Raw genomic sequence first — 19,352 nt, forward strand, 5'->3', positions numbered from 1 at the left:
ACGGTAGCCTGCAGTATAAACAACTTGATGAATTGACGGGAGTGTCTATTGTTGACTTCTCCAAGGGTACTCTTTTCAAAAGTGACGTCACTGTCAATTAATATCTTTCTCATTTGGTTTTTGAGTAACCACGGATTAAAAATAAATGTTTAGATATTGCCATATATGGAAATAAAAAGGAACTTAACCAGTTTTTCGTTACAAATGCAAGATTAGCAAGCATCGGAAGAAACTATCAATTGAGTTTTATTTCACTTTTTTTTAACTGAGTTGAGACAACTGAGCAACATTATTTTTTTGACTTAGGTCTATTGACGTCACCATCCAAACTATGTAACAAAATACCCAAAACTATACTTAAATCATGTATACAGTAATCTCAAAATGTAAAAATCTCAAATACTTTAAAGTATTTGAATATTTAGTTAATGTGAAACCGATGAAGGAAAATCGTCTGAAGAAAACAGACTGCCAAAATAATGATTTCCAACAGTGAAAGTAGCATGTATATAGAGGGGGTACGTCATGATACGTTATATCAAGTTATACGGTATAGTACAAAAGTTGTCCTTTATGTATATTATATGTTTTGCGAAAATAGAAGGACAGCGTTTGTAATTGTCGGACCCCTATGTCGGTTCATTCTTTGTTTTGGAAATATTGAAATAAAGAAAAGACACATTTTTCTGATTAAGATTTAATTACAGTAAGATTTAGAGGAACGTATTGGTACAAACATTTTGGATTACTCCCTTGATTTACAAACACAATGATAAATGAAAATAAATACATTGTATCCCTATTTAAAATGAAATAATTTACTAACGAAACTATGAATCTAAATAACTGTTTACATTAAACATTTCACAAGTGTTGAGGGTTACAGTATATGCATTTGGCATATACGCCTTAAGACTGACTGCTGCAATGGGCTATGTCCTCCTGATCTTCTATCGGATGTTTTCGATTAATTCTCTCCTCATGTACACTAATAAATACAAACAAATACAAATCATAAAATTCCATACTGTTATTTAACTGCACTATAAACTCTAGTAAATGACTAGGGTGGAAATATGTATACAACGAATAAAATATATACAGTTGCTCCTACCTTTGGTCCACTTTGCTTGTTTTTACTTTACTTCTATTATTTTTGGATTTTAAGGAAACAGAAGGTGATCGATCACGGAGACGGTGGCCTGATTTTTTCTTCCTTTTGCCATTGATATTTTGATCATTAACGGGCCTTTTCATTGCTTGGTTACTGGTTCCCTCAAGACAATTTGAACCGTCTACATCTTTGGCGATATCATCTTGAGGCTTAAATAAAGTGACGGGAAAGTGACACGTTCCATTACTATAGCTAGCCAACTAACACATTCTACTAACTGGTAAGCCTATCAAAAATCAGCAATATTAAATATAGACCAGCTCCAATTTCTACTAAAATACGAAAGGGAACGTAGGTACAATAGGTCTATCTTTGATTTGTTTTTTAACGTTTATTCAGGATTATACACGAAATTATTATTTATATATACCTTGATAATACCTAGGCGTGTATCCTCTCTGAAAATAAATTTTAAACAAATATTTTACTTAAAAACCATGATAACATAGAAAATAAGTTAAAGTGTTTATAAGGACAAGAATTTGACAATTTGAAATACTGTATTCTTTTCAACATGAAAGTGAAATAACGTGAAAGTCGCCCTCTAACAGTGTAAAATTCTAAAACTGTATAATAAAATACTCTGAGTTAATATAAACAGTCAATAACAGTAAAAAAAAATACACAAAATAATATCAATTGCCTCTTTTGAGTCTGACTCAATCATGTTGTTCAACACTTTTAACATGATAGCAACATAATGGTATAAGTAGTACCTAACTTTTTTTCTCAATGGTATTACTTAGACGGAGCCTATTTTATCAGGACATGCATTCAGTGTTACCATGTACGGAAATACGTTTTTTTCCCTTGGGGCCATTCGGCCATTTATTCATTCACTATAATGCATTCATAATGCATGAAATTATAAATTTATAAATATATATAGGTAAATAAAACGGAAATACAAAATTAGTCTATGAAGAATATCTCCATGTAAGATAAAATACGTGATAAACACGTCTAAAACTTTTGTTTTAGAAAACGGCAACATTTTGTGAGAATCTGAAGGATTAGGTATAGGCCTACAGCTTATCACATAATAATGAATCATAAAATAGTTTTCTTTTTAGTTACGTGTTCACTGGCACTTCGTTTGAGTAATAATCATAATATCACTCGGCCGGTGACGATATGATAACTTGGGCAACACTGTACAAATTAATTTAAATATCAAATTGCTCATATTTTTGTTTGTTTATTTTTTCAACTCTCAACCTAAAAATGTCAACGAAATATAGATTTCGTAGCAATCTCCAACAATCAGTCTTATAATATTATTGTAGTACCGGTCACATATCGTTTTCATTGAATATAACCATGGCGCGCAGCATCGTACCTAATTAATTCAACGATCGTGCCAAGCTAAACTCATTACAAGTCCTTCAACGTACTAACAACACTATCACGGATGAACGCTCACTGAAAGCTGATATGTAAAGACACCGACAATAAATGAAAGATGAAACAGTTTAGTCAAAATACTCATTCAAGTACAATTACAAGTATATCAAATCCATGGATTGAACGAGAATTATCGCTATGACAATGACACTGAAGTACGCCTTGTCATCTGTGCGACGCTGTTTGCGTACAAAATCCGTACTATTAACCGTTTGAACGCTGCACGCGTAAAAAGTGTACGTCTTTGTGGATGATGTGCTTATTCTGAGTTTAAATTACGTAGCAAGGGCCGGGGAGTGTGGGTCGTTCGAACGAACCCACCTCTTTCTGAAGTTCCCTTTTGAAACTAGATATAACCAGCGGCTGAAAAATGGTAAATAGGCCTAACTAGTCTGAGTGTAACAGTAATATGTCGATTTTTGCTTTCTCTATAAATCTTGACAGAGGCTTGGAAATGCATGTGAACCGACCTCCTGTATTAAATTTCCATTGTAACTGTATGTCTATTTTGTACACAGATATTGTCGATGACTATCAAATAAAGATTGAAACTTGAAATCACGAAAAACAGTTCATTATAAAAGTACATTTACATAAGTTTAATGACGTCATCATACCTTAAAAGGAAGTCATCAATTAAGCAGTCGTCGAGAAGATTGTCCAATGGTTCCCATGTGTTGTACCTAATTAAGTAAATGACATGAACAATATGTTAACAATTTAAAGCCATCGATAGGGAAGCTAAATCTTAAATGACTCTGTTTGCTTGTACTCAAAATGTTTTAAATAAAATGTTTAAAAGACCACAAGCAAGACAGAATATGTTCTCTATAAGATCTATAAATAGTTGGAACTCTTTGCCAAAAAATGTGCTTCAGTCTCAAAATTTAAACCAATTTAAAACTGCAGTAAAAAGTCACTGGTCTAACCACCCACAGCCCATATAAGAAGAATATGTTCTGGTCATGAGGGGTACAGAAGCATTAATGCTAAGTCTCAAAATCCAGGTAGATCCAGGTAGGTAGAACATAGTGAAAATGTTAATGATGATAGAATAACATGATGCTACATAACTCATCCTTCTTATATATACAGATAGCACCCAATGGTATGTTATTGTTTGAACAATATAGGATGCTATGGAACGCCAAAGTTTTTATTTATCATATTCTTACTAATGTACATCTTACTCGTCATTATATATTATGTTTATGTATCTTTTTCTGTATCTTTCCTTAAAGTTCCTTGAACATTATTTGCCCACCATCCACACATCTCTTATATATATGTGATGTTTATTGTTACTTAGCCTAATTATCTTATTAATTATGTGTGTAAATCAATAAAAAAAAAAAAAACTTTACATGTTTGATTATCAATGAAGAGTGAAACCTGGTATAGGTGACTTTGGGCATTTCATTGAACTTTATCATACAAAGCTCCTGCAATAAATTAACACTTTTTGCCATATGTTTAATTCCCATGCGTCACCTTAATCATACAGTTTGGTATAATACAACACAAAATTAACCTAATACTGGTATACGTGACAAATTGGATTACATAATTTCTCAATTAGAATTGTGATTACTGTACAAAGTTCTTGAAGAATTTCCCAAAACGAAGAAGGTCCCACAAACTTGACCAATGTAGGCCTACCCTAGAAGATCATAAGATGTGTTCATAATACAGAGGTATAACTCAAAGGTAGAAAAGAACATGACAGGATATCTGGAATAATGGGAGCCAAGTATAATGTAGTTTAAACCGATGAATTAAATAATATAGTCCTGTGTTCTTAAGTAGGCCTACATGCTTTCTAGATTCAGATTTCGTCCTAAGGGTCTTAAATACTTCCTGAATATACAGAATTGCACAAATGTCCTCAATAGAACATGATAGTATGCCTTCATTTTGCCAATTTGTTGCTTTGCATATTTACCAAACATTTAACTCAATTGATTTTGATAAAGTCCTGTGTTCTTAAGTAGGCCTACATGCTTTCTAGATTCAGATTTCGTCCTAGGGGTCTTAAATACTTCCTGAATATACAGAATTGCACCAATGTGTTCAATAGAACATGATAGTACGCCTTCATCTTGCCAATTGGTTGCTTTGCTTATTTACCAAACATTTAACTCAATTGATTTTGATTTCTCACAAAATTATATAATTAAGTAACTCAACATAGTTACAAAAACAATTAAATTATCTGGCTATAGTTTTATATCATCAGCACCCAATTTAAGTCATTATTCTAAATAACCAAAACTAAACTTACTTAAATATAATAAGTAACTACATATGCCTATGAGTGGGTTTAGGTACAAACATAGATGCTAATGTTAATTAAATAGGAAAACATAAATCATTATATTTAAAACTCCTTACCTGGCTGGCCATCCACGCCACTTGACCCAGAATTCAACTTTGCCCTAGAGAAACAGATGCAGTATTGTAATTAAAAGGGCGGGTAGCAGACATCGCCAAAGTTGCTATCGCCAAAGTTGAACACATTCTTAAAATAAGGTATTTTTAAAAACTGACCAAATTTTCGCTATGCATAGACCACAGAAAATTTTTAAAAAAGAAAAAAGATCACCTATTATAGGAAATAGGCTATATCGGTATTTTCAGATTTTCCTTTTTGGGGCATGAATTAAATCCAAATATCCATGATTCTTCCTACATTTAATTGAACCAATACAAATGGGAAGATTCGTGATAAATAATCTATCAAATGAAGGCTTCGGTAAAGCATTTTCAAATGTCTTCCTCTCCAAGCCTATGTGTGCGGACTAATGATACTAGGGCCTTCACTAACTGGCACATATTGGTACCAGGACAAACAGGTGAGATGGGCTAGGACACCTACCTCTCGCACACGCTTCTTTTCCAGGCGATGGACTTTGTAAATATCAGGGGATACACAAGGGTTAGACATCGTAAGGTAGGCTATTTGTAAGGGCTAGGTGATGAATGTCCACTCAACTCAATTTACAACTGTCTAACCAACAAACTAAAAGTAGGCTCAATTCACGACGGTCGGGATGTCTTGCGAAGGTTGTTTGAAGGTGACTATAGAGGGTCAGTCAAGAGCCTTATCTTAAGAGGAGAATAGAATCTGGTTGCTGACTGTGACAATGTGGCGGTCCAGGATTTTGAAATACACGAAACACTTTTATAAGAAGCAATTTTAATTTATTTCTTGAAACCAATGATTAATGAACCCACATATATGGATGTGTGGTAGACATTGAATGAAAGAAAGTGTTAAATGTATAAAGAATTTTTGTAATGGTAAATGGGTTTTTGCTAATATTTCCAATAAAGAGTATCAGTTGTTCTAAAGACTGAGTTGGCCTACTTTATTTTGAAAACTGTTCATTCGTCGAACGTGAGGTATGCATATTTCCCGGCCGCCAGCATCCAAAACTCAGCGTGAAATCTTTGCTATTTTACTAAAAATAGTTCAATATTTAGACAATTGACATGCCATTGCAGAATTTTCAGTAGTCCTGAATTAAGTGTCAAAATATATGAAAAGAATATTATACTAACACTTTTACGATTGAGAGGAAGGACACTCCCACTCTGCCCGGCCGGGTACAAAACTACCTATATATGGGATAATTTCTTGAAGATGATGACACACCACTGTCCGCATATTCTAGCAACTTCAACGCACAGCGTACATGACGCACGCACAGATGTGATTATGCGCATGTCACATCAGTTTTCTTGTCGCGCTATTTTAAGTAGCGCGAGTTATAAAGCTTGGTTCCCACTAGGACGTAACACGAGCTTGGTCGTAAGCGTAACGCAGGCAATGCGTTGCGCGATGGTACATTCGAACTGTCATTCATCTCGATTGCGTTGCGCTTAAGTCTAATTGCGTTATATCCTATATGTGGGATATCCAAGCCTATCTGTTATCCGAGACAACAATAGTTATCTCATGTGTTATTAGACGAAGAAGAAGTATAGGCATCAATTGAATGATTCATTAAAAGTTTTGAAATTCACAACAACCACCAATTAAAACTAGAATTTAATTCGTCACTTTGACGAATTATAGGTGATCATTTTTATCATTTTACTGAAATTAATTTTTTTTAAACATGCACGTACGTTAACATACGATCGGAAAATGTTGATGTATGCCATCCTATTATATGCTTATAGTGCTGAGTTGTGCCTATATGCCATATACAATATGTACAGTATATACTGTATATCTATATACAGTGTAGCATAGGTGAAATTACGGGACACACATGTTCTAATTTTTTGGCATGATGACGTTATCAAACTAAACTTTAAGATGACAATTTCGAAAGATAATTAATTGAGCAAAAAAATATAAGATTTGGAAAAAAATTTGGCACGTAGAAGCGCTGTGCGCGCTCTTTGAATTGTGTATAACTTTGACGAAAAATATGAAAAAACTACTTTTTCACTTCAACTGGCCATATGTTAACGTCACAACATCCGATAGGCTTAATTTTTATATGAATTAATATCTACATTTCATCAGCTTTCATAATAAATTATAATCATCAAGGTAACCTTCAATTCTGAAGAGCTGTAAGATATTCAAATTTACTGCGAAGGTGAAATTACACGGCCTACGTTATTCAAGTTTTTACGCGTGATGACGTCATTATTATTATATTACTAACGATTTTTAATAAAGTCGAGCGTCATCACACTGATCTATCAATGAACGAAAAATGTAATTAACGAATTCGTAATGACCTTACACTAACGTAGTAGAACATTAAAAACATACAACTGTGTATGAACATAAGCTATATTCCGTCTAATTATTTACGGTGTTAATTTTCGTTTTAGTGCGTACCTTTAAGTGGCCGCAGTACGACGCAACGTCATTCATATTGTTTTGCATTTTAACTCGTGCATTGACCTTCGAATTGGGCTATATTCACGTATGATTACGGTGACAGAAAATGTATTTTCTTCTTTGTATTCTTAACGTGTCATCAGCATAAACATACTCGCTCGTCAATTTACGAGAACATTACTTTAATTGCCTCAGCTAGTCGCAGCGTTGAGCATCGTTGACTGTATAAAGAATGCAAAACATATTTACATGATTGAGTTGGACACAAACCACGTAAAAAAGATGTTTCTCATTTATCACGAGAAAAGAAAAGATACTGATTACAATTGAATTGTTATTAGACACTAATAACAACCAAAAAATGTAATTCAGAATGCTATACATAATGTTTTATAGAAATATCTTTTATTTATACCTTTTTATATAGAAACTAATATTTGTTTAAATAAAAAAGCTTCAATAATCCCATTCAGTCGCGTACTCAAGTTAGTGTTTACCGACCAACCGACCGACCGACTGACATAGTGAGCTGTGAGTCGCGTTGCACGGACTAAAAAGGTAATGTAAAGTTTCATGGTAAGATTTTTATTAGACCAATGGCTAAGAAGACAGTCTGACCAAATGAAACGGACAATGATTAGGCCTATACCTTTTAATATCGGTATATTATATTATGCAATGTAATACCATATTATATTATGCAATGTGATACCAGATGGTTCATGAATAATTTGTGTTAAATAAATATTGGTCGGGATTAAATTTACTGGTGTTCACTGTCGGCCATGTAATTCAGATAAAATCTATTATATGAGTGAAAGGAATGTACCCCGTGGAGGGATTGAGTTATTTAACCATTGTGTCAAGTAACTTGGGTATGGTACTTCTGTAACATTCTTCCAATACACTATCTATATTATACACGAATATTCTTTGTATGGATTTTTACTGTTCCCAACTATCTTAAAATCGTAAACGCATCTGTGTATACTCGTTAAAAAAATATATTTTCCTCGTTGCGAACAACGATAATAATGACGTCAATGACTATATTTATGAGTAGCCCTACCATGGTTGTTGTGATAATGACTAAAAATATAATGATGATGAAAAGTATGAACAAGTCTGATAAAGGATAATATATGTGTTTCTGATATAAGGGGAGGATGAATACAATAAAAAAAAACCGTAACAATGGCCTAAGATGATGTGGTAAACAAAAAAATCCGAAAAACATAAACATGTCAAGCAAAACTATTTCTACACAAACACAAGTTTCGTTAAAGTTTAGTTTTAAAAAATATGGCATTATTGTGTGGGTGTGTGTGTATTACGATACATTCAGATGACGTATTCCGGCTCTTAGAATATTCATAAAAGCCAGCTACATATAGCCGTAATTAAATATGACATTCGTCAGCAATATAACATTAGCAAGAGTAGCTGAATTACTATCCAATCACATAATAAATATGTCATCATAAAAGGTTGCCGATCACGATTTGATGTACAAATTAGATAAACGAAATCTCACAAATAGAAGATTTAAAAAAAAGATATTTTCAGAGAGTAATAAATCTTAAATGTATAATCTTCTTATGAAGGGAATGCGTGAGTTGTTTGTAAGTGTGACTATATATTAACTGAGTGAAGAAAACTAGTAAACTAATAAATTGTACCGATAAATTTCATTCCAATTCGTTTATGCGATGTATTTTTAACTGACGAATTTCAAACCTAATAAAATGAATCAAACAGCTTATTTTCTTGCAAAAATATAAAGCTTGTTTCCACTAGGCAATTATATTGACACGAATGAAGTTTTGATAGGATGCACATTTTTAGAATAGAAAAGTAAAGGATTGATGTATATTATGATGGAATACGATGCTTGTATTGGCTTCTTTGTGCAAACAGGCTGTTTCCCCGAGATATTTTTGGGCCTTTTGGGTCTCTCGTGTTGAGTTTTGTTTGTATCTGCGAGATGACTTCAGTATTCAGGAACGGTCTGACGTCATCGTCTTCAAGTATTCCCATATTATTATTTTCATCTTATTTTAGGACTATGATGTAACTTTGAACTTTTAAACTTTTTTCCAATAAAATAACAAAGTGGGGGAACGGGCTATACAATGCTTACTTGTTTTAACATGTACCGGTACGTAAGAAGTGGAGAAAGTGAGACTCTATTGATTTTTCAATAATTCTTTATGACTAAATTGATATTTCTATCTTCAATGTTTATTGTTTCTTTTCAATGAATAATGTGATATTTTTATATGAAATTTTATATGGTTAGCAAATGAATTTATAACGAGAAAATAAATTGAATGTAGCTATTTGATGTCATTCAAAGCTGGGTCAATTCCTCTGAAACTCCAACTAAGCGACATCGGCATCGCATCGTCGTACCATGTGCAGTACCAGCATTATTTCAGCACAGTACGGTAATTAGAATAATAATGTTTGAACAGACGTATTTAAAAACATTACATCTCTTGAAATACCAAATTGTGAATGGAAATTCTATTTTATGACGTACGAAATTTCTATAATAAACATTTCTTATACTGTATTTATGAGTAACGTGATCATGCACATTTTCGTGCATTTCTGGTTTAAACTAAAATTAAACAAGTTTCAGTATACTCTTCTTGGCATAACATCTGTGCCCATGCGCATCTAACACCCAAAAAATGTCTATGGAAAAGAACGTTAATGAAAGATACCGTATCACACTATCATTTCTTAAGAAAATTAACTCAATTATACAAGACTCAATCCACCCATTACACTCAGATATTATTATTAGATCAGGAAGGAGTGTACACTGTATATGACATGCAATTTATTTAATCAAAACTTTAAAAGATAGTAACTTTTAATCATTTATTTAAATATTTATCACTTTATATTATTTAATGATCTACACGGTACAAAACATCTCAAAATTTACAATAAAGTAGACTTGTATCTTGTATCACTGTTATTATCATTTACGAAATCACATAATCGTTTATATTTAACTTGGATACAATTGAATCGCTTATTATATATACCCCTTTTATCGCCGTTGATGTATCTATTATAAAGACAACATAATTTAGGGCCTAAAGTAAGCAAGGTCATTCAAAAGCTGAATAATTATGGATATTACGTCATTCACCACTTAGTCAATTTGTGACTTGTAATTTCACATTTATTTTAATCACACCTTGATCTTCTTTGCAATTTCTTAATACTTCAATCAATAATGTCCACAAATTAGACACGTAGACTTACATATTGAATATTATATTTTACGGCATGAATATATTACAGGTTAATCCCTAACGGAAGGACAAAATGGCAATGTCACCGAAAGTGATTCGTAGGTCTACCACCACAGCTTGGTTTCCACTAAGATTGGTTCCCGTCTGTTAATAAACGCCAAACGACGTAGGCGCAACGCAACCGAATTAACCAATGACAAGCGACATTTCGGATAATCTATCGCTTGTGATTGGTCAAATTACTTACGGTACGTTGCGCTCACGTCCTTGCGTCTAATGCTTGGTTTCCACTAGAAACGAAAGGACGTATAACGTAAGTGATTTTACCAATCACAAGCGATAGATTATATTCAAACTGTCGCTTGTCATTGGTCAACACGCTTGCGTTGCGTTTACGTCCTTGCGTTACATTCTAGTGGGAACCAAGCTTTAGTGGGAACCAAGCTTAAATTGCGTTATTGCGCGTACTCTCTGCGTTGCGCCCAAGTGGGAACACGCTTAAAACATGAAATACTCCAGTATATTATGTACACGATATTCAAAGCTTAACACCTGATATACATTTTAACTCCCAGTTTGTCATCATATAATGTACGAAATCCAGAATGTAGGCCAGATTGCACCTTTAAACATTTAGAATAAATATACGTGATATGATTGCTAATTTCAACTGAATGCGATGTATAAAACATAAATTATGAGTAATTGTGATTCAATCTTAAGTGCATCACACACGTATCACGTATGAGTTAAAATTATGAATGATAAATGAATAAACAACGAATTGTTGTTATGGGTTATCGGTATTATAAGGATTACGATGTGAGCACCAAAGACCACGAAGTAGAGGGTGTTTAAGTACATGCACAACAACAATATTATTCAAAAGTATTATGTATTAATGTGGGGAAGTCGAAAGGCCGATTGTTTATCCAAAAGGCATTATAATATTACTTTTAGTTGTGTGGAAATGGACGACTAAACAATTGAGCCGGTTTTTACAAAAACCACAACCATTGTTTTTCTTTTGATTCATTGATATTTATTATTATTTTTCATCTGTAAGTTTATACATCTACTAGTACTACTGTCATTGAATACTCTTTTAAAGGTTGATATTTCTCATACACATATGATTTAAAACAGCCACTCTCTAGACTATGAATAGGGCCTACTTTCTTCTTAAAAAACAAATGACAAAAGTACACACTGAATATAGCTTAATTGAATTATTATTGAATTTAATTAACTATTGTGACGTAAATATTGGCCGCCATCATATGCTTGTGTAGTATTTATGATCAGTTAGCTGTGATTTTAAATTGAAATGAATGCAATTAATAAGCTTCACTGTTATTGGATTGAAATTTCATTCATTCATGCCTCACTAAAATGGTGTCAATATAGAAATTAAGATATCTTTATAGGAACTGTTATAACCATAACTGAGGAACATTTGTTTGTTGGAATGTGTTTCTTGTAGTTGTTGATAGTTGTACTGTCGTAGGACTGCAGGTTGTCATGATCTCCATATGGTCCTCCCCGAGACTGACACCAGAGTCAGGGGTTTGTGGGGATGGAATGTTATGGTCATACGTATACGGTGTCAAGTTGATAGGAAGGTACTCTGGCCTTGGCTGGGACTGGTTTAGCAGCCTAGCTACCTCGGGACATAGAAGATCATCATGGGCACTACCTGCCAGAGTTTGTCTTTGGTTAAAGGTATAATCATCACAAGGCTGATGAACATCAAAGCCAGGCGGAACTCGATTGTCAATTGTGTTCGTTGTATCATCATTTTTAGGTACATTTTCACACGGAGTCAATTGTTCCTTCGGCCTAACATCATCGTCACTGTGGCAGATATTTACAGACGGTAAATCGACTACACACTGATCTGCCAACCCTTGTTTTAGCGCCGTCGTCTCTTCATAAGATTTCTTTGGCGGAACAATGTTATCTTGGACAAATAGATTGTTCTGATTTACATCCAGTACTGTGTTTCCAGTGAAGTTACCAGCAGATGATGATGGTGATGGCGGCTCATACCGAACTCTTTCCAATTTGAATTTAATTCGTCTAAGGCAATCGAGTTCGTTAGGCGGTTGGAGCTGTGCCATTTGTCGATTGCATTTGATCCAACTCTGTTTAGGTTTTGTGTACTTTGAGTTTTCTTGATTCCAGTCTGAGCCTTTGGCTATTTTCAGACGCAGTTGCTTTGAGCTGTTTTTGTAGTCTAGTTTAACGTCATCTGACCCTATGGGCTCACTGGTCGTGTGGCTGTAACAATTAGCATACTGTAAAAATAACAGAATTAGTGCAATTAATATAAAGCTCAAATAAAACTAAAACTTGAGGCTACACATGAACAAATTATACTACAAGTATAAGAAGGTTCTATTCCAACGAAGGAATTGTTTTAAGTCAACAATTCTCAATCATTTTACGATGACTCAGAGAAAAATAGTTATAGTATCAAAGAAATAATAGGCTTGTATAATAATATCCATTTTGAAGAAAAATGTTGTAATTATTAAACGCTAAAATTAATAAAAACATTTCATTTATATATATGTATTACTATCAATAGAAATTCAAGTACAGTGCAAACAATGCAAAGCAGTTATCGTCCATTATTGTGAATTAATACAGTTTATAAGAATAAGTAGGGTTTCACAAAATAAGCAATTCAAATCTAGAATAGTGCTATTATTATTATTATTATCATATATCTTTGAAAGCAAACAGTATACAGACAATAAAACCGTTTAATAGAGGTTTCAACGAATCATTAGATGATGGATCATAAAGCCACATCCTGATTCAATTCCAATTAAAACCAGTATACAATTTATGATTTGAAGAGTTCGATAACATCGGTCTTATAATTAGTATGTAATTTAATTCTCGAATGTATAAACACGAACAAACAAATGTGTAAACATTAAGGATGAGAATCTAAGAAATAGTAAAACGAAGAGACTCGAAGTTGACACCCTGCCACTAACCCACTGGGATGTAATGGTTTCCAACCTAGGCCTCTACTTTAATTATTAAAGCGTTATTTTGAAGTACGGAGCATGGAGTTTCTCCGACAACATAGTTAAATTTGGCGATTCAGGAAATGGTGATCTAAACACGTATTGTTCATTAACATGATCATTATTCATTAATAGAATATGTTTATAAATCATTATAAGCACCTGAATGTACTGTATTTCTACATTATGTCACTAATGTCCATTATCAAGGCAAATTCTCAGATACAGTGTATGTAATAAATTAGAATGTAAACTTTGTATTATATCACTCAGAATACAAATAGTTACTAATTGGCATGACTCTCCTTAACTATACAAACGATAAACATTGTAAATCTTAATTACAATTTGTAGTATCGATTTGTACAAGTCTACGGACACATTCACTATTCTGTTTCCCCAAGCTTCACAGATGGTAATGCAGTTAAAATCTATAATACTGGTACAAACTAAATATAAGTTAGCCCGCCGGCGGATGCGGATAAATTTAGATCGTGGTTGACGCAAAGCAACGTAAATGTACACCATAGAATATGGACACACTATAATAAAACTATTATTGGATTGGTTCATTAATTGTTGGAATAGGCTATGGTGCTTTTGATTAAGGTTAAGTTTCACGTCTTCTAAGAAAGTATCTTTATATCAGTTATCTACTTATCTTTTTGAAACAATTGTGTCCCTTCAAATTTACCCAAACAACTATATAGTTGGTGGCAGTGTATGATGAGTCACGTACCAATTGACGCCCCTCGAAAACATTTATCGTATGATTTTGTTTATGTTTTTGTTTCGTTTCAAACTGAATGAACTGGATCTGGAGAATATTTGTAGGGTTTCTGCATAATAAATACAGTAATATCTTACCTCTTTTCTGGGACTTAAAACATGTTTTCGTTTCTTGGATCTACGGATTGAATTTTTGTCTTCCTTTAGTCTGTAAGAAACAAATAAATAATCAAAATCTTGCTCATAATGTGAATTTAGATACATATCAATGTATGTATAGTTTTAAATAATAGGCAATAATGATTCTAGACTAAAATGAAGTTAATCTGAACTCTTGAGACTTGATAAGCCATGGATTAAGAATCAACTGCGTTTTGGGTATTAAGAGCGGGATTAAGAGGTCTTATCGGTATGGAAATAAATGCCACAGAACCTTAAGATACATAGTATGTAAGTATAAAGTAACCCCAGTCATAGTTATTGCCGGATTTATGTTTCATACACGGAAACATTTCTCAGAGGAATGGTTTGTGAACTAATTTTGATTTCATTCAGAGTTCGTAAGCTCTATTCTTTCGGGAGATGATGATTTCTACGGGTCACAAGCCCACGGAGACTGATAAAAATGTAACATTTAATACAGGAAATATTAACATTTAATCAATGAATATGACTTTTGTTCACTACACGTAGGGTCTGTCATGTTGAGATATACTATAGTCTCTGAATGAGGCCATAACCCGCATACTACTGGGAGTGAATAATTCAGTTAGACAGTGTTATGTCTGATTTTGAAGAAAGACCGACATTAATAGCATTTATACTGCCTTCTTCATCTCTAATCGTGTTGGCATACCCGAGTAATGAATTTTCAAGTTAAACTCTTTATATTTTTTGCTCTTTTTATCCATTTCTAATAAATTAACTGAACAAAATTGGTTGAACGGAACTCAATAGTGTGAATGGAGCTCGTGACGTCATTGCGTGAGTGTGAAACATCTCTTATTACCTTTCCTGTATTTCGAATAAGCGTATGAGCCCACGGTCAAGTATATTATCCTCTGGTTCCCATGTATTCGACCTGCGAAGCAAACAGAATATATAATGATATTTAATTCAATTAGCTGGTGTAGGCCTACTAAAGTGCAGAATTTGAAAAAGAGATGTTTTTGTCATCGAACTTTGTTACTGTAAACGTTTGGAAAATGTTTAGCAAACGATTTTTGAATAGCATAATTTGCATTTCTAATATTCATTATTTATTTCGGAAATTCTTGTATTCACAGATGAAACAGATAATAGTGTAGTTTCTCCCATATTATATACATTGTCAACGCTTTTTAGCAAGCCAACAGATGTTTGGCTGAATGGGTCTCTAGCTTTCTTTCAAAAAAACATATCTTTTCAAGTATCTCTTCGTTCCAAGCAACTCTCATAAAATATAATATTACCCGTACATTCGAGATGTTTGATGTTAAAATACTAATGTAAGAACATAATTTTTTATTTAATCATAATTAGGAAGCAGCATGCTGAAAATATAAAAATAAATAATTCTTGGTAACTTTTATTAGTTTTTTTAACCAATTCAATTTTGAAGAGTCGTGTTGGAAAACCCAGGAACAGTATAGGCCTATGTATTATTGCCATCCAGACCAGTTGTTTTTAACAATCCCAGGGTACCTTAAACAATACGGACAGATAACAATAGTACAGGCACGGAATACATCAATGTGGTTTTCAACTTATGTAAAAACACGTATACCATTTTGATAATGTCTTGTTGGGTTTCTTAACGATTTCCTGTATGGAATTAACCACAGCATTATGATATTTAAATTGCGTGTCTGTTTCAATATAATGAAGACCTTCGTTGAAATGAAGAATTATAATCACAATTTTTGGTAAAACAATAGGCCTAATAGGGCCTACTTTACGAAAAAGATTGGTGTGCATTGTCGAACCACAATGCTTATTAATTTGTTTTTAAATATACATGTTTTCGCTTGAATGTTCATTATGTAAACAATTCATCTTACTAAGAATAATACAGATCCATGTCTTTTTATTCTAGCAAGCGACTTGTGTTTTGCCAACTCATTTTAACACATTTTATCACGTTTACTGACAATAATATGGCTACGTGACGCTTAATTAGCCTGCATCACGGTTCGATCACGGACTAATCCGCATAATTACGGGCCTAGGCCAACGTGGCAAACTATTATTCCGAGTACGAGGACTGAGAGGTCACGATCAATATTTTGTGGTTATGATTATCATATTATTTATTTAGAGTGCAACGTACTCGGTTTTTAAACTTTTAATTGTTTTGCTATATATTATATACGGTACAGGTAAGTACGGTTAACCAACCGAACACAAACAAGATGGATGAAAACAAAAATAGAAAAAATATTTGCAATATCTGACTCGCTAAACCTAACTATAGTGGGCTCCTTGGTTAGCGATATGATGAATTATGGATTACGTGGCATGACGTGATGTAGCGTGATTGTGCGTGACGTAATAATGCACGTGACTTTTAAATTCCAACTAACCACTGAAAAAAAACCCATTTTGCTACTTACTTGTTCGACCAACCTCTCCATTTCACCAAATACTCGATGCGACCCTAAATGGAAAACAAATGTTATCTTTAGGATTGCAATTGTTTATTTGTTTTGCGTCAGGATGTTTAGTAATTGGTCTGACGTAATTTGTACTTTATACTAAGTACATTGAGAATATTTGCTAACAAATAAGTAATTATCGGGTGGGACTCGAACCCACGACCTCCAGATCACTAGCCTGGCTTTCATACTGGCCGAGCTTGCTTGAACTGATGGCCAGGGTTTAGATTTGGGCCCAAGTAAGCAGCGGATACTTTGGTATAAATTACTTAAAAGAGTAGGGCAAACATGTGACCAAATGTTATCTTATTGACATTTCAACTTATTTCTCAACCTGTAATTTGTGTGAACGTTAACTCAATTCAAATGGGAAAAGAGAAATCTAATATATGGTTCACTGATTACATGAACAGAAAGTTTGTATAATATACAATTGAAGCTTAAAATTGGGAAGTTTAATCTAAAAATCCTCGGGTATTTCCATCCGTAAGAAAACTATAAAGTGGAAAAATTGGGTAAGTAGGTCTAAAATATAAAATAATTGTTAGTTTCACATCCGGGTTTGAAATTGTTGTTCTTGCTGAGGGAAATGTTTATTTGTTTTTATAATTATAGGAATAATATTCTATAATAAATTTGTTTGTACGTTCCTTTCGGTTCCGTAGTTATTGAAAAAGAAACAATTTTATAGAAAAATTATTTTAAAAAAATAAAGAAATTGAATTGACTATTTGGTTTAACTTTAACAACACAAGTAACCAATATCAACAATCAGCTTTTTAGTAGAAAAGTTAAAGTTGAAAGTATAGCCACATTTCCGTGTTCAAAGATAAATATTAATGTTGATAATTAAGTGCCTGGTAGTTTTTTATAAGCCAAACATCTCCAGAGCTTTCTTTTTCTTTTTGTAAGTTGTTTTTATATGGATGAAATATTTCCAAAATAAAAGAAATTGAAAGGATAAATAGTTTAGTAATAACAGTATTCTCAACCCACTAATGGCATATATATATATATATCTGTCTATTAATCAAAGTATAACAAGAGTGAGCATTTTAGCAATTAAACAACATTAAGACACATTGTAGCATCTCGAGAAAGTTCGATCTACCAAACGAAATAAATTAATATAATATTATAAATATTAATATAAATAATAAATTGAAATATAATAATGGTTTATTCGAACAATGCTTATCAAAAACATATGTGCAACTTATTCACTGTTAAAATTTGAGAAAATGTATAAAAAGGGCATGATTTGGTTTAATCTGTTTCAGGGTACCGGTATTATTTAAATGTTCCAAAGACAAAATTCGTAAACTTTTACAACAGCATGTACATTAGTATAAAATGGCATGGATATAAACGAAGATATGGATAATTAAATAAACGAAGACTTTTAACATAAATAACTTCAGGTCACTTCTTCCAGTCTTCTATAGGAGAGTACCTCAGTCTTTTTATTGCCATTTATGCCTACAATACAAGCCTTAAAATACTGTAATATAGCTTATACATGAATAATGGTAGATTTCCTATACCTTTCTGATTCTGCGTCTCCGTATACTGTCAGCAACATACACTCCTTCTGTTATAATTCCTTGTGTGGATTTATCTGTCCACGGGTCGGACATAATCGCTTGAAATTAAAACTCCAGGGCAGCAGCCGAGAAAACAGCAGGTCTCGCGATGAAAGTTAATATTCCAGGCGCTGCTATATACACCGTTAGTATTATCCTTACAACCGGTTACGTTTGGCAACACGACTGAAATAGTATTGCGTCGTCGCTTTAGATAAATAGCTGGCTACTTTAATGACGTCATACACCAAGCTGACGTCATCCGCTTAGCACAGGTTGAATTGAGTAGAAGAATTATCAGAAGAATCGAACAGATAGTAAATTGAATAACGCTAATAGTAAACCAGAACTAATTCTGGATGGTTTAGAGTTTCTCTCTTTCCTTTGAAAATGTGTATATAACATATGTTTTAAATTACAGTTCTGGCCCAATGAGACGAACTACCAGTATGTTTGAAAGAGGGCGACTTCTTGCTTGAGTTTCAATTATTGCGCAGTAGGTACAGTATATCCTTTCATAGGCCGTGCCTAGGTCTACTTAAAGTTTGGCTTATCGTTATAAGTTTTGGTATAAAGACGGTACCATATATTTTGATACAGTATTCCCTATACTTATTATTAATAGAGACACCTTCGGGAGCCAACAAAGGTT

At 33.2% G+C, this 19,352-nt stretch overlaps 2 protein-coding genes across 2 annotated transcripts; both read right to left on the reverse strand.

Moving 5' to 3' along the window:
• Positions 1 to 715: 715 nt before the first annotated feature.
• Positions 716 to 5,631, reverse strand: LOC144841026 (uncharacterized). The gene is made up of 6 exons (XM_078697171.1): positions 5,454 to 5,631; positions 4,970 to 5,013; positions 3,196 to 3,261; positions 1,545 to 1,572; positions 1,115 to 1,323; positions 716 to 988 (listed from the first exon to the last, which is right to left on the reverse strand). The coding sequence occupies exons 1-6, from the start codon at positions 5,520 to 5,522 to the stop codon at positions 910 to 912; spliced, it is 495 nt and encodes a 164-aa protein (XP_078553297.1). The 5' UTR covers positions 5,523 to 5,631; the 3' UTR covers positions 716 to 909.
• A 6,099-nt stretch (positions 5,632 to 11,730) lies between these two features.
• Positions 11,731 to 18,898, reverse strand: LOC144839998 (uncharacterized). The gene is made up of 5 exons (XM_078695610.1): positions 18,662 to 18,898; positions 17,076 to 17,119; positions 15,494 to 15,565; positions 14,623 to 14,692; positions 11,731 to 13,011 (listed from the first exon to the last, which is right to left on the reverse strand). Exons 1-5 carry the CDS (start codon positions 18,752 to 18,754, stop codon positions 12,148 to 12,150), a joined length of 1,143 nt encoding a protein of 380 aa, XP_078551736.1. The 5' UTR covers positions 18,755 to 18,898; the 3' UTR covers positions 11,731 to 12,147.
• Between the last annotated feature and the right edge of the window lie 454 nt (positions 18,899 to 19,352).

The sequence above is a fragment of the Antedon bifida genome, chromosome 4 (assembly GCF_963402885.1).
Source record: "Antedon bifida chromosome 4, ecAntBifi1.1, whole genome shotgun sequence".
In the NCBI taxonomy this organism is placed as follows: domain Eukaryota; kingdom Metazoa; phylum Echinodermata; class Crinoidea; order Comatulida; family Antedonidae; genus Antedon; species Antedon bifida.